The 15,375-nt window shown below is 42.5% G+C and overlaps 1 protein-coding gene across 19 annotated transcripts in view; it reads left to right on the top strand.

Annotated features, from left to right (window-relative positions):
- SUSD6 (sushi domain containing 6) overlaps positions 1–15,375 on the top strand; it is a 93,893-nt gene that overhangs the window by 56,782 nt on the left and 21,736 nt on the right. Inside the window, exon 1 of one of the 19 annotated variants that reach the window (XM_086894515.1) lies at positions 11,941–12,099. The exons of the other annotated variants lie outside the window; for them this stretch is intronic. Within the exon in view, the coding sequence (XP_086750641.1) occupies positions 12,072–12,099 (28 nt within the window). The 5' untranslated portion in view covers positions 11,941–12,071. Of the gene's footprint in view, positions 1–11,940; positions 12,100–15,375 lie in introns of those variants that run through there. 19 annotated transcript variants of the gene reach the window in all.

Below are 15,375 nucleotides of genomic sequence, written 5' to 3'. Positions count from 1 at the left end.
CTGATCCTGTGTATGAGTTGAGTCCTTGGGCAGGCAGCGGTACGCGTGGGGGAAAAGGAACATTGCAGCCTGTCATCTGGAACACAGGTAGGGCTGCTTTTAGCATCCTCGATTCTTGCTGTTAGTAAAACAAAGAGGGATTGGTATAAGCTGCTAACTAGGGGTGTTGTGAAGAGATTCATTCTCTGACTACAGTCAAGGTGAGTAAATTCATAGCTATTTTACTGCATATCTCTGGCCAGTTGTCTGAGGCAGGTCAGGAGTATTTCATGTGTGGCTGCTTTGACTGCCATGGAGGGATTTGAGAGGATGAAAATTAATGTCTATTCTACATCCTCTAACAGCAGGAAAGCATCTTATCATTAAGTCTGTTTCCATCCACTCAACTCTTAACTTAATTAGTTGCTTCAGATGGAGGAAATTTTTCTCCTGACTCTTGTTAGTAGCACCAAGGGACGATGCCTGCAGAATCTGAGCCTTTGTGGTTTTATTTCTAAAAAGCCGTCACTGAGTCCAGGGTTCCAAAGCTGCTTGGCAGCATTCATTGTGCACAAATGAAACCAAACACATCTCTCTTTCCAGAGCAGTCTGTCACCTTTCTTCTTTCTGTGGCAGTAGAGGCTGGCCTCCTCATTAAATGCAGGTACTTCTCTATAGGTAAAAGTTAAAACACCAAAGCAGGAGTTGGATAAGGGGCTCTTGAATATTATTTCATAGACTCATAGGATATGCTGAGTTGGAAGAGATGCATCAGTTGCATCTAACTCCTGGCCCTGCACAGGACACCCCAACAATCACACCATGTGCCCAAGAGCATTGTCCAAATGCTTCTCGAACTCTGTCAGGCTGGTGCTGTGACCACTTCCCTGGGGAGCCTGTTCCAGTGCCCAAACACTCTCTGGGTGAAAAACTTTTTCCTGATATCCAACCTAAACCTCCTCTGGCACAACTTCATGTCATTTTCTCAAGTCCTGCCGCTGGTCATGAGAGTGAAGAGATTGGTGCCTGCACTTCCATTTCCCCTCATGAGGATGCTGAAGACCACAATGAGGTCTCCCCTCAGTCTCCTCCAGGCTGAACAGACCAAGTGACCTCAGCTGCTCCTCAGGTGACTTCCCCTCCAGACCCTTCACCATCCTCATGGCCCTCCTTCAGACACTCTCTAATTGTTTAATGCCCTTTTTATATTGTGGCACCCAAAACTGACCCAGCACTGGAGGTGAGGCCACAGCAGAGCAGGACAATCACTTTTTCCAGTTAACCTGTATTCCACTTGGTGTGAAACTTAGCTTGATTTACTTCTCAGCATTGTGATGATCTCTTTTTTCATATAGTGGGAGATACTAGGAAATGGTAAGTTACAGGAAACACTTTTGCAGTAAATCCTGTAGTATTTACAACAGAATCATCACTTGAAGTTGGTTTTCCCTGACTGGTATCAGAGGCAACTAAAACGGAATTGAAAACAAAACTAGAAAGCCCTCTGGTAACCATCTGTCAGTTGTTAAATATCATGTGATGGCAAGATGAAGCTTGTGGTGCCTAGTGTGGTCTTCAATCTCATCACAGCAAGCAGTTCCAGTTGCTTTTGCTAGGGAAGTTGACTGTTCTCTGTACCTTTGGAGTAGCTTTCTCTGTGGGAGGAATTTTTTCCCCAAGGCTGAGCTGGTTCCTGGGGTGGAAGGATAGATGTATTTATGTTGATTAGTTTATTTGAGCTGTGCTCTCCTGCACTGCTATATGCTGTGCCCAGTTTAATGACCAGCTGTAATGATTTTTACTGTTGTGCAGTTGTTTAGCAGTAGCAAGAGAGCAGTCGGGGACCTTTTGCTTTGTCTTGTTTCAAGTGTTCCCCGGGCCCATCTTTGTCCTGACATGTGTGTTCAGAGATCACAAGGCTGCAGCACACGGCTGCTGCGCCCCCGGCCTGCACGCATGAATTCATCAGCTTGATCTTTGCACCCCTGCTCCTCGGGAGGGTCGGATGGCAGCTGCAGCTCCTGTCAAGCATGATGCCGGGCAGGGAGCTTTGGGAAGGAGAGGTACAAAAGGCTCAGCTTAAATCATCTGTGTAAGGGCACAGCAGAGGCTCTGTCACTCAGGCCCCATGCTTGTCTTCTGGTGCTATGGTTGTAATGATATTAGCATTTCAAAAAGGGGATTACCACAACCCCCGGGTTCTGAGGGGAGGGAGAGTATTTTGGCTGTTACTTGAAAAGCTGCTTTCTGGTTACCTCTGTCAATTTTCCCCCCTCCTTCCCCCATAGATCCTGAAGGGTTGATGAAGGTATACATGCCATGTTAAAAGTGGTTATTGTAGTTGTTGCAAGGAAGCTAGTTGTTTATTGGCCTAAATGTGGGCTGGCATGTACTAAGTTGTTTCAGATAGCATTCTTTCTTACTGGTCTGAAGTGACTGCCTGAGTTGTGATCGTAGCTTTATGCTAGAGAACTATCCTCTAGTCATGCTTACAGGAAGAAGTTACATTATACTGTTTTGTCTTGTGTATTTCAACCAAAGGAAAATGGCAGCACATGCATTCTATTCTTTGTCAGCCTTCCACTCATCTTGTGGTATGAAAAAAACCTTTCTGTGCCCATGCACAGGATATATGGGTGATTTCTTGGGAAGTGGTTTTATTTTGATATGGTTTTGTTTAGCAACAAAAATTATTTTGTGAAGCTTAACTCCTGGCTTCTGCAATGACCCTGTTGCATTACCCTCACTTGTGATCAATTTCAGTTGATCGTTTGTCACTAAGTTCACTTTCCCTTTGTGATGTTATTTGTGCTGGAAACTTGCATTAAGGCTCTAAATATGCTGGACTCAAGGTGGAAAATCCATGTGGTTGCTACTTGCTCTCCAGTTGCATTAGCTATAGAAATGACAGGTTGGGCCAGACAGATTGGTTGACTGGTCCCTGGGGAAGAGAACAAAGGGAATTGCCTTCTTTGCCTGCCAGAGTGAGGCAGGGCTACTTTGCACAACTTCTTCAGATGTGTGGGCTCTAAAATTATTAGCTGGCCTACAGTGTCCAAAACAGAAACCCCTGAGTACCCTGAGTGAGCACAGCTGGTGAGTGTGCAGTAGGAATTGCCTGGAGCCTTGTGTGGAGCAGTAGTGCTAGTGCTATGTGTATTGTACTGTTGGATAGACAGGGAAAGGTGTGTATCGAAGAGACATTATATATGTAGACTGAAGTGTTCACAGACCTTAGCCTTTGTGTGTGCCCGTAAGCACTTCTCTGGCACGTTCACACAGGATGTAGTTGGCCAAGTGGCTCTGCAGAGCAGTGCTGATGTGGCAGGGGTGTCCCTTGCTCCGGGCACCACTGGGAGCAGGACCGATGGCTCATGGCTCCTGCACAGCTGTGGCTCTTGCTGGGGGAGGCAGCAGGCCTGAGCCATAGAGAAGCTGTCCCTCTGGGCACCAGGGAGGAGCAGAAGTAGTCTCCTCTGTAAACACAGTACAAGGTACTTAGGGTGTTGAGGAAAGGAGGCATTTAACTTACCTGTGTGAAAACGGGAACTGTGGAAGGCCTTCCAGTAGTGTGGTGCATGCTGACAATGTGTGTGTGCTTATTCAGTGTATTTTGAGCTCTGCCCATCTCCAGGCATGTTCTAATCAGTGATTTCTGTGGAGGGCACTTCTGTCTATAAACTTCAACAGTAGGTGTTCAGCTGAACCTGCACAGAGGAAAGGTGGAGCTTCTGGGCGCCCTGTGCTGGACAGAAAGCTGCGGTCGTTCTGTCTTGTCCTCTCCTTTTTGCTGTTTCTGCAGATGCACCAGCACACACAGCTGTGCAAACCAACCAGCTGTCGTCTTGGGAAGTTAGTCATTGAGTTGCTGTGCAACCAGCTCTAATTGTACAGGCTTTTGAATTTACAGTTCAGCTTAGCTCCTGGGCATCTACATGTGTCTGGTCTTGGGATGTGTGAGTTTCTGCATCCTCTTTTCAAAACTCCTTTTCTGGTAGTGATGATAGAAATGAAATATTCTGTATCATGGTGGAAGCCGGCTGCAAAAAAAGTAAAACTGGAGTAGATCTGAATACTGTGAACTAAAAACCTAAGAACTAAAGAATGCAAGAAGCAACAAACAGCCTTGTTTCTGAGAGGCTGATGAAGTTTTAGGTTTACTGTGGGGAAAACCCTCTTATTCTTTTCAATTTCAGGGCAATTACTGATTTAAGGCTTGCAAAAGAAAGATAAGGACAGCAAAAACCAGAATGAATAAGCACTGGTCATAATATTTCTTGAGTTAAGTACATTTATAATTATTAGGGAGTAAGAGGAGGAGAAAAAGCATGAAGGAGAAAGTAGTTTTATTTCCCTTGCTCCCTGTTTGGATTAATGAATTTAATTACTTGGAAATAGCTAGTACCAAACTTGTGGCTTTTTTCAAATGGACTTCTTACAAGACTGCAAATTTTAAAAGAAGATACAATTCAGTAAAAATAATTGAAGACATAAGATCTTAACTACTATATCTCACATTGCAAGTGCTTTGTGTCAGATGTTGAGAACTGAATTCATTTGCCTCTGATGTATTGAGAGGGGAGAAACCAGGGCAATATACAATGCAATTCTAAATGCAGAGAAGCAAGTGAGATACTGATTTTCAAATAGATCCTTATAATAATAAAGTTGTTCTTTCTTTTGTTCCTGTCAGCAAAAAACGAGACAAATATGGAAAGGAAATGGCTATATGAAGTAATGGGTTTCTGTGTAACAAGTAACAAGAGTGCATGAGGTGGGAGGAAGGAGATAGGGCAGAGTGCCAGGAAAGGATCTTAGTACAATAAAGCATGTGTTAGAACTTTCTCACTTCTTGATGGTATAGTTTAGATTCCACTAAATTGTTTGTTCTTTTGTCAGCTTGAACAGGTCTTTATAAAAAATGATATGGCAGCTAAGCAAGATAAATAGCAAGGAAAAACAGTACTGCATCTTCTTTAAATTAGGAAGATACCTGATAGGATGGCTCTGATGTCAGGTCCGTTACCATCGAATGAAATTTTCCTAAGTGCTCATGTCCCATGGGTAATCGATTGGGAGAGGATATCTCAAATCATGCAAACGTTGCTGAAAATTTTGTCCAGAGTGTTTAACAATCTGAAAAGGTGATTTAGTATTCTGCTGCTTAAATTTGTAGGCAATATATTACTGGAGAGCAATATATTAAGGAGAGCTGCAAAATTCCCATGACAACTGAGTAACATGCGATTACCCCAATAGAGCAACTGAGTAACATTTGGAAATCCATGAACAGACACTGCAGCTTCCTTTCTCCAAAGGTTGCTTGACCATAAGCAGACTGAGGAAGCATTTGAAAGAAGGCTTAAATCCATTTCCTTCAACAATTTGCAGTGAAGGCAATCTGTTGTGAGTCGTTTCAGGAAGGCAGTGTAGTACTGTATGCCTTTTCCTCTTGGTGTCTATGTATGCCCAGACAATACTATCTGCACCTATTGCAAAACCATCCTTGCTGTTCCTCTCAGCCATTACAGCCCTGGAGATCTCCTTTGTTGCAGTGTGGCCCTGTCTGTGCAGGCATTTTGCACTTACAGGCAGAAACTTGCTATGGTCTTGTTGCTCAAGAGGCTTTCCATGTTAAGTTCTCATTTCCATGAACCTTGCTTTTGACCATTTTTACTGAGGAGAGCAAGTCATTTGATATGTCCAAATTTTCTATCTGCAGCCACATGACCTCCTCTCAGAATGGACTGTTATGGGAAAAAGTACTTTTCTGGGAGTTTTTTGCAGAGTCTAGACTGGGAATCTGTTGCCAGTAGATGTATTAGACTGGGACTAGAAGTTTCTAATCAGTGGTCCTTGGAACACATAACATTTGCCTGCCACATCATGACAGCTTCTTACTTTCAAACTGCTCTAATTATGTTAAAATAAGGCTTTGGATGTTTCTTTGCTTTTCAGTGCAAGCAGTTTCTGTAACTGGCAGAGGTATGTGCCCTTGAATAAGAAGATGTCACAAACTGCCTCAACAAGGCATGCTCTTGTTGGAGTGTGTTCTACACACTGGGGTGACTTTCATTGTGATGACGGGTTTATAAAGCCCAGTAAGAGAGAACTTCAAAAAGCACAGCTGTTAAGAGGAAGACACAGGTGCTAGTGGAATCTAGGCCTGGTAGTGTGGTTGTTGCAGGGTAGTGTGCGATCAATGCCTTACCAAAGCAGCAGAAAAAATATTGTGATTTGGTTTCTGTTTACGCTGTGAGCTAAAAAGTAAATGTCAACTGTCTGGTTGTCTCTTTTCCCCTGAGAATGAGTGACAGTGACAGCTTTGATGTGCAATGACTAGGTTTGTGTTTAGGGTTTTACATTTGGATGCTTGTGGGGGCAGGGCTATGAAAGCAGAACATGACATTTGATAGAAGCAGACACCTCCACCCTACTTTCTGATAAAGCCACGCAGACTGGGAGGAAAAATGGGGGAGAGAAAGGTCCAATGTCATAATCATCCAGGACTTTTCCCAGTGCCTGGGCGACTTCTGCTTTCTTTGTCCTCAAGATACAAAAATAAAAGCATAGAGGAGAAGTTGGTCTATCCTTTGAGGAACACTCTAGTTTTCCAGACATTAAATGCTTTATTTCTTGAGAAATCACTTTGAGTTCTGGTGGGAGTTGACACAGTATAATGGTATTTAGCCACAAAATAGCCTTTACACAATTGCAGCATTAGGTTAAGAACTGAAAATCTATTTTGAGGTTTGTTGCTGGGTGAGGCTGAAAAAATGAAAACGTGTGTCTTGACCGTGTTAATTCCTGAACACGTATTTTAGAAATAATGAGTTGGAAATGCCTGGATCCTTGGTAAAAAGATCTGTGTAATCCAGAGGTTTTGGAAAAGGGCTTTTCCTACATTGGTACTAGTATATCCCTTGTGAGATTTTTCGAAGGTTCTTGTGTTGTGTGCCTGCACAGAAGGAAGATGGTATTAGCTGGAGGATATCTTGTCAAACTCCAGTTGAGTGTTCCAATCAGTAAGTAGTGATTTGGGAGGACATGAGAATTCATATGTTTAAATGGGACTATTAAGTATTTCATTAATACCCTGATGAAAGATACAGATTATTTATGAGGAAGACCATTTGGGAAGTAGGTACTTTTTAACGCTTTTCCCTTCTTTTCCAAACTTGAGCTACTTTCAACAGAGGCTAAGCTGTCTCTTAGGAACATTGTCATCTGCTCTCCTTTCAACTGCTAGAATGTAGTTTTTGTGAGTAGCATCCTCAATGCTAAGTGTGGCTGAAGTAGCCTTTTCTAAAAAGCTAATAGAAAAGGCAGGGGTGAACAAGGGGCAGAATAAAGGATGGTGCTGCAGCCTGTCTAACATGAGTGCTGTGAAATTGAGCATAGCAGTCGTGGGACAGTCTTTGACTAAAATTGACAAGAGGACGAAAGTTCTGACGGCATCTGTGGGATGTATCTGGTAAGAAAGAGCAACTCCTGTGTGCTGAGCAAATTGTTTGGAGGTGGAGGAGATTGGAAGAAAGGACAATTACTAGAAGTTTGAAAGAAGGGGCTGTGGCATTTTTTTTTTATACTGCCTTTTGTCCTGGTAAGCTCCCTGCTGCTTACTGAATATGGCTGTGCGGTGCCTGTTACCTTACTACTAAGACAGTGGGTTTTGTCTTACTTCCTTCTCCTAAAAATTTCAAATATAATTTCCCCCAAACATATGGAGGAGATGGAGAAACAAATGAACAAACCCAGGAAAGGTCTGAGCAAAGGAGTTCTGTCTTTAATATCAGAGTGACTTTGTAATACTTGCTGTTGGTCTGTTAGGCTTACTGGATGGTACATATTCAAGACCCCATGTGTTCCTAGCAAACTTGGTCCAAGTGCTCAGGTTTGGATTTGGAGCTCTCAGATTTCTGTTTACATTGTTTCCCTGTAATACTTACTCTTCTTGATTAAATGCATGTGTTGTTCCGTGAAATTTTCTATATTGGTATGAAAAAGAAATCAGTTACAGAACAGTAACTGATTGATTTAGTAAATGGACTCCTGGTTTTTCTCTGAAGCTGTATTTTACACTCTGGATGTTGTTTATCAGCATCAAATAACTCCCGTCCATGCTGTTTTGCCTACTACTTCTCAGGCATAAGATTATTTAAGAATTCTCAGGGAGTCTGAATACACAGTTGGGAGAGTTCCCAAGTGTCTCTCTCTCTCTCTCTCTGGGGGACAGTGTTTTTGCTATTTTTGGCATGATTTCTTAAAATCTTCCATTTCCTTTTTTTGGGAAACTTTACTAATTGTAAAGAGGTTGAACTGTTTAGTAAATGGATCTCAAATGTGCATGGGAAGCTTTCACTCCGCTACCAAGAAACCTGTCAGCACTGTCTGGGCATTTTTGCCAAACCCTCTGGTAGAGTGAGCTGCTGCAAGCAGCTGCAGAGACATTAAGAGTGTAGGCTAACACAGGAGCTGTACAGCTCAGAAACAGCTGTTGTAGGGATGCTATCTGTGCACTGTTTATTTTCACTGTGTCTGGGGTCTTCATTTTTTTCTGCTGGTGAACTTTATCTGGCCATAACTCTTGGTGGTTTATTGCCTCTCTGCTGAATTACAGTCCAGAAGATGTGATGAGAGAAATTATAACATCTGCTGCAGGGAGAGAGAATATTGAAATGAGGAAGAAAGATTTCTTAGTTCAGGAATGTTGAATTAGCATGGGAACTTTTCAGATGTAGACCTGGTGACTGGGAGTATCTGAAGTCAGTGGCCTGCACATCTGGCCTAAACTTCAGCCTCCTTTCTGGAAGAGTGCAGGGCTCCTGAAGGCCCTGTGTCTGCCAGCCTGGTGTGGTGTCTGGTGCCTCAGAACTAACTGAGCCTGAATTGAGCCCTCTCTTTGGGGAGCCCTGTGCAGCAGCTCCCTGAAAAAGTGACTTGGGAAAGTGCATGAGGATATGGGATGCCTTATATGTGGAGAGATGATGTGTTTTTCTTGCAAGTGTGAGATGATCTGCTTGTGAGCTGCATCCTCACAGAAGCGGGGCTTGCTGAGTCGGTGCCTGTAGGTCTGAAGTCAGGACTGACTGGCAGAGGCCTGGTGAGGACTGGGAAGGTGTAAGGCAGGTTCAGTGAGTGGTTCTGTAGAGGGAGCCAGCATGACCTCTGCCCTCGCCTCTTGTGGGTTTGGGGATTTTTTTGCTAGGTTAAGGGAGTATTAGATGGGTGCACTGATACTGGGGAAGAACTGGGATTTGGGTACTTGCTTCCTACCACATGTGTTCATGTGATAACGTGGGAGGCAGATCTGGGTCCAGCTGTGTGAGGGATGAGGACTCTCCAGGGTGTTCTCAGCATTCCTCTGAGCTCTGGTCCCAGCTCTGAGGAACCTGGGAACACTCAGGAATTTTTCTCTTTTGTGCTCAGCAGAGCACTTCCTGTGGCATTCAGGCATGCTGCAGCAGCTTCCTCTGCTGCATTCTTCCCTGGGGAACATCTGAAATAGACTTTTTTTTTTCTGTGTAGGAACTTGAAACTGCTTTGTTCTTGCATGATTTGGGAAAGCTTATGTTGTTTTTAGCTGACAGGCTAAAAAACTTCTCCCACTGTCTTGGTTGCTCTTGCTTACTGTTTCCCTTACAAAGCCTGAGTCAGGTGGTGGTTGTGAAATCTGTCTGCTAGGTGAGTGTCTGAACATATATATGCTGTGTTGACCTAGGTAGTAGAACAGATTTTATGTTCTAGGGAATCATGAACCTATAAATAAATAAATCCTTTAAGTAATTACTTTGTGGGCTTTTTTAATAATCTAGCTCTCCCACCTCATCCTCTTTTTCAGAGGATCATAGAATTAAGCTATTATAATGACATCTTGCAGCATAAAATCAGCATTTCATTCTGATAGCTCTCTGTGATAAGATGGTTTTGCAGCTCTTGAAATCAAGTTTCAAATGTCCTGGATTTGACAATTGAGACAAAAATGAGCAAGTAATAATGTAGTGGATACTACTATTATCTACTAATACAGTAGATGTAATAATAACATTTATTATAGATATACATATAACATTTAAACATTACTGAAATGTGCAAAAACTCTCCTTGCAGTTAAATGCTTAAAAAAAACCCCACATCCTACAACTTAAAACTACCCAACCCAAAGAAAAACAAAACACACCTTGCAAACCTCAGCTGACCACACTGTCTCTTTTATAGAGCTAGGTATTTGGAACAGGAGTTAAAACTATTGTCTGATGTGAGGGCATGCTGGAGCTGAGCAGGAATTTTCTCATGCATGTTTGGTGGAAGATGGCTGTGAAGAGGAACAGTAAGATTTTAGAAAGTAAGAAGCTCAGGAGGGACTTGAAATTTCTCCAACCTGATGCTGTAAATGCTGTCTGGAATTACATAGGACAACAAACAAAATGGTCTCATGTTGTTTTGATTCTTGCGGTAGTCAAGGAAACAGGGTTTGGAACAGCATCTGAAAATCAGCTAAATTGTCTGGAAGAACCTGGCCTGCAACAGTCTCTCCTTTTCAGTAAGATACTGTCCTAGACATCAAGGTCTGGCTGGCAGGAAATTATAGTAGTATCAATCAGACTTGGCCTGTTGAAGTCAAGAACGGTCCAGGTAAAATGCGGTCACTGAGGTGTGATTCTTAGTGCTTTATGGAACCAAAATTCAATTCAGCATTTTTGCACTGTTGTTACCTATTAAATGTACATTGCCCTGAGAAATACTCCTGCTGGTTTAGCAAGAGCTGCTCTGACAGGACTAGTGATGCTGTATAGATAAGATGTAGCTGAAGGAAGCCACTTGAGAATGCTGAGTAAATAAGTGCCTCAGAACAATAAATGAAACTTAATGAAATGTCACAAATAATATAAAAAAAGCCAGCTGGCACACAAGAAGCAGAACAGAGGGTAGCACTGCAAAATCTAGTGGGAAGTGTCCATGCCCATGGCAGGGGGTTTGAAACCAGGTGATCTTCAGGGTCCTTTTCAACCCAAACCTTCCTATGAAAAGCAACCCCATAATAAAGCATTGGGAGAATCCTGTTTTGTTTTATGACTTTAACCTGGCTTTTTACTCGTTACAGAGCAAAGAACCTCTCTAGGTTACCAGGGAATATAAATAAGAAAACAAAGAATATGTACAGTCTTGTATTTGTTATTGCTTAAAAGCAGTGAATTGCAGAGAAACAAGACTGAAGTTTAGTAGTCCTTGAGGAGACCTGATTTCTTTCCTGAAGCTTCTGTTTTGAAAATAGTTACACTGCAGGGTTTAGGGTTGTATGTTTTGTAATTTCTTTTTATGTCAAATGAATGGAATGCTATTTCATCTTTTTGTATGTTTTTATCAGGCATCGAGGGCTACAAATGGATTCTGTCTTGGCAGTTGCTACTGCTGACCATTATTATTATCATAATTATTATCATCATCATTAATATTAATGATAATATTAATATTAAATGCATTTTCAGCTGGATATTTTACCATGCCTGTGCTTTGATTCCAGTGGCTATAGTGAAAGTGTCAAAGGACAAATATATTTCAAAGAGTGAGAACTCCTTTTACACATCTCTGAACACTTTTGTTACCAGCTGTGGCAGGAGCCCGTTTTTTGAACAGTTTCCCAATCCTGGCTTGTTTCAGTTCAGCTGTGTTTACCCTGTGGGTGTTTGGGATGAGAAGCTACAAAAATAGAAAGGAATAATTCATATTTGCTAGGTATAGTTTTGACAATTACTATTTCATATCCATTGATTTGCTTAGAGCTGTTGGTAGGGACTGGGAAAATGGAGATGAAAAAACAAACAATTTGAAATAAGTACATCTGTACAGCACAACAGTTTTCTCAGAGAAGGTGGCTCATAGTCTGAATTTTCTATACACTGCATTTGTATGCATAATACTAAGTTGCCATTTTCTTTCCATGTACCATTTGATCCCCAGCAGACTGAGTTGGTGGAATGTGTGGGACATTGCTTGTTCTGCCAGAGGTGATCATGTCTTCTGTGACTGATAAATCAAAACAACAGCAGCAACAGTAGCATCCCACCAGACCTTGATGCCTCTTGCTAGTCATGCTCCAGTCACAAAGCAAGGCTGCAGGTAGCTTCACTGGATTTCCTCCCTTCTTGCCAAAAAATACTCTCTAAGTACTTGTATTGCCAGTAAATAGAGATTACATACTGAGTAGGTGTTAAGTTTCAGTGCAGGTTATACAGGGCCTGACACCACCTTTCCTACTATCACCTCCCTAGCTCTAAAATTGCCCTGACACTGTTCAAGTGTTAGGCAGTTTAGAGAGGTATGTCACAGCTAGCTTGTCTCAGTAGAAGAAACTTAATTTTCTTTGAAGATGAGTTCTTCAGCTTCACTCTTAGAGCTTTTGAATTATTAGAGGTTGGATTGAGTCTGTATCAGCTGATCTGTGAAAGAAAGTGAAGCTCAGACTGACTGAACTTGCCTAAGTGTGAGTCTGCAGGACCGGGGTCTCTGGGAGACGTACGTTTGCCATGTGCAGTACTCCTGTCGCTGTGTAGTCTGACATGCCTCCCACTTGGAACAGGATGGCTTGAGGAGTGTTCAGATGGGTCTGGGCTGTTTCTTTTTTCTTTCATGCTGGACTCTGTAGAGATGTCGTTTGTGATGCTGAGCTCTCTAAAGCTGGCAGAAAAGATGTCTTAATACTTATGGATAAACTAACCACATCTAGGGTGAAAATATGACTGTGCTTAAGAGAGGCTTTCCAGCAAGACAAGGATAATAACTCTTTGCAGTTCTGCACAGTCAGTGGTAAATTATCTGAGTGCTTGTTTTGACAAGTCTCGTGATACAGATGAAGATGAGTCATCCTTAAAGGATAAACAGATCTGCCCAGATACTAGATTCTGTTATGTTCAGTGGTCCTGAGCAGAGCCAAAAGCCTGAAGAGAAATAGCATGGCAGAATGAAAAAGTACTCTCCTGTGTGTGTTGGTGTATCAGATTGGGGTTTCAGGATTGCTATCCTTTCCCTAGCAAATCTGTCAGTAGATGAATTGCAGAGGAAACCTTCAGTAACCCAGGACTCTGAGCTTCCCAGTTTGATTTCCACACAGACGACGGTGGAACAACATTTAGTGCACAGCGCTCTCCTGTGCACAAGCCATTCCTAGATCAGCCTTGGCCAAACTTCCAAATCGGTATGTTTTGGATAGGCTGAATCAGAGGCAACAGCTGCTGCTGCTTCTGAAAGGATGAAAAATGAATCAGTTGCAAAAAATTCATTAGTGAACAAAGGAGGCCTACCAGGGCAGAGCTTTAAAGTGACTTGGCTTGTGTATCTAAACTCAAAAATTATTACTTCAGAGATTGCCGTGCCCCCTTGGACTTCAGGACTGCCTCGTGAGCAGACTTGTGACCATGCCAAGACTTTGTCAAGTCTCAGAGTAAACCGTAACAGAACTGGGGTTAGAAGGTGGGCATGAACTGGCCTCTCAGGTAAGGGGAAGCCAGCTGTGGTGATGGTTAATGGTGTCTGCCTGAGTTCTACCTTGTGGTGGATGGGGAGCAATGCATTCCTATTGCTGTTGGTGTTACCACCCAAGTGATGTGTGTCATCCTCAGCTTGAGTGGCCATTCTGGAGTCCACAACAGGGACGTATTTTGGGAAACTCTCATAGCAAGAACTTCTAAGGCCTTATTGGAAAAGGGAACCTGACTGCTGTATCAGGCTGAAGTTTCAGGAGTGGAAGTTTTGTAGTCATGTGGAAACCTACAAGCAAGTTAAGTTTCCTGAGGCACTGCTAAATTGAAGGCCTTGTGTCGCTTGCTAGTAGAGACAAGATTTGCTCTGCTGTGTCTTTAAAGTATGTTTCCCTGGTGTCCTCACCTAGTGTCAATAAAGGGACTGTATTCATTTTAGTGAGGTCTTTGCAGACCACTCACCTGTGTCCTATCAAAACATGGTGTCTTAAATCAGTATGAATATCATGTTATGCTGAACAGCATAGTTATGCTTTTTCCTGTACTGTCTCATTGTTCTTGCTGAAGCATGAGATGTTTTTCATTACATCAGAGCCCCATAGTGTGTTTCAGGCTTTTATCCTAAAAAAAAACACCTTATTGGTATTGCTGTATCCAAACTGAAAACCCACTTAGGAACAGACAAGAAGACAATGGGGTATATATGCAGGTTACCCCTGAACTGAGACCAGTTTTTAGTTTTGTAAGTTTTGAGAAACAAGTAAGCAGGAACAAAATGACAAATCAAAGCTGTATGAAGTAAGTTCCTTCACAGCTGTTTCTTTTTTGTAAGACCATAAAATTATTTTAGCAATTCTTATTATTTTTAAATAATGTCCTCTTTGTTGCAATATAAAATAAAGTTTAGAACTGGAAGAGCCAACTCTTATGAGCCCACAAGCCTTGTTACAGCACTTGCTTAATTTCCTTCTTGGAAGATGGGAAAATAATTATAGGGTGGTTGGGAGAAGGCACAGGGAGCCCGGAAGCAGCCTTGGAAAACAAAAGCAAATTAAATGTGGCTGCTTGGAAAGCTGCACTGTGCCCATGGGCGAGGGCAGGTTTCTGCATTAAATTGGCTTTTTTGCAGCGACTGTACTGCTGACTCCAACTGCAGCCCAGATGCAAATTGTTTATACTGTCCTGGCAGTATGGGATGTTGTAAAGTACTGGTCAGCTGCTCTTCATCTCTACAGGACATAAGTAAGCTTCATGAGCTTCCACATACAGCACCAATAACTTTGTCTGTGTGTGTGTGTGCAGCAATAAGATTACTTTATCAGAAGATCTTAAAAGTACTTCTACAGCTGTTCCCGGTTTGCTTCCTCCTCCTTTTTAATGTTTCCGGAATTAATTTATCATCCTGGCTTTGTTTAGAAGCACCAGGTTTTTGTCTTATGACTTGCTGTTATCCTGATGTCCAGAATGCCTGGCACGGATGAGAGCCCTGCTGCAGCCAGCCCTGTGCAAACGTAGTGCAGAGCCAGCTCTGGAAAACTTGGCAGTGTTAGTCTGGGAGCCTGTCAGGCTGAATCACTTGGGAATGCATTTGAGGGGACCACATTACAGGTGGGCTTATTACAGGGAAAATAATACAGTCGTCACAGTGAGTAGCACTCTTCTAGAGAGGCAGATGTGCTGCTGGAGTGAAGTTGCGTTTGGCTGCTGCTTTCCATCGCCAAAATCTTCCTTTCACAGATGTGGTTTTTGTTAGACCTGGAATCTGTATCTCTGGTTTTCCTACTGCCTAGCATACAGCAGAGTCTGTCCTGTTTTGGAGGGGAAAAGGAACTTGAAAGGTATAATATTTATTTCTCTGCCAAAATATCAGTGACACTGGGAGTTCTTTAACTGAAGCAAGGCTTTCTAAGGGGCAGAG

Source organism: Cyanistes caeruleus, chromosome 6 (genome assembly GCF_971803275.1).
Source record: "Cyanistes caeruleus chromosome 6, bCyaCae1.hap1.1, whole genome shotgun sequence".
Lineage (NCBI taxonomy): Eukaryota > Metazoa > Chordata > Aves > Passeriformes > Paridae > Cyanistes > Cyanistes caeruleus.
Note: the sequence above shows the minus strand (reverse complement) of the source record. Positions and strands in the feature narration are given on the sequence as shown.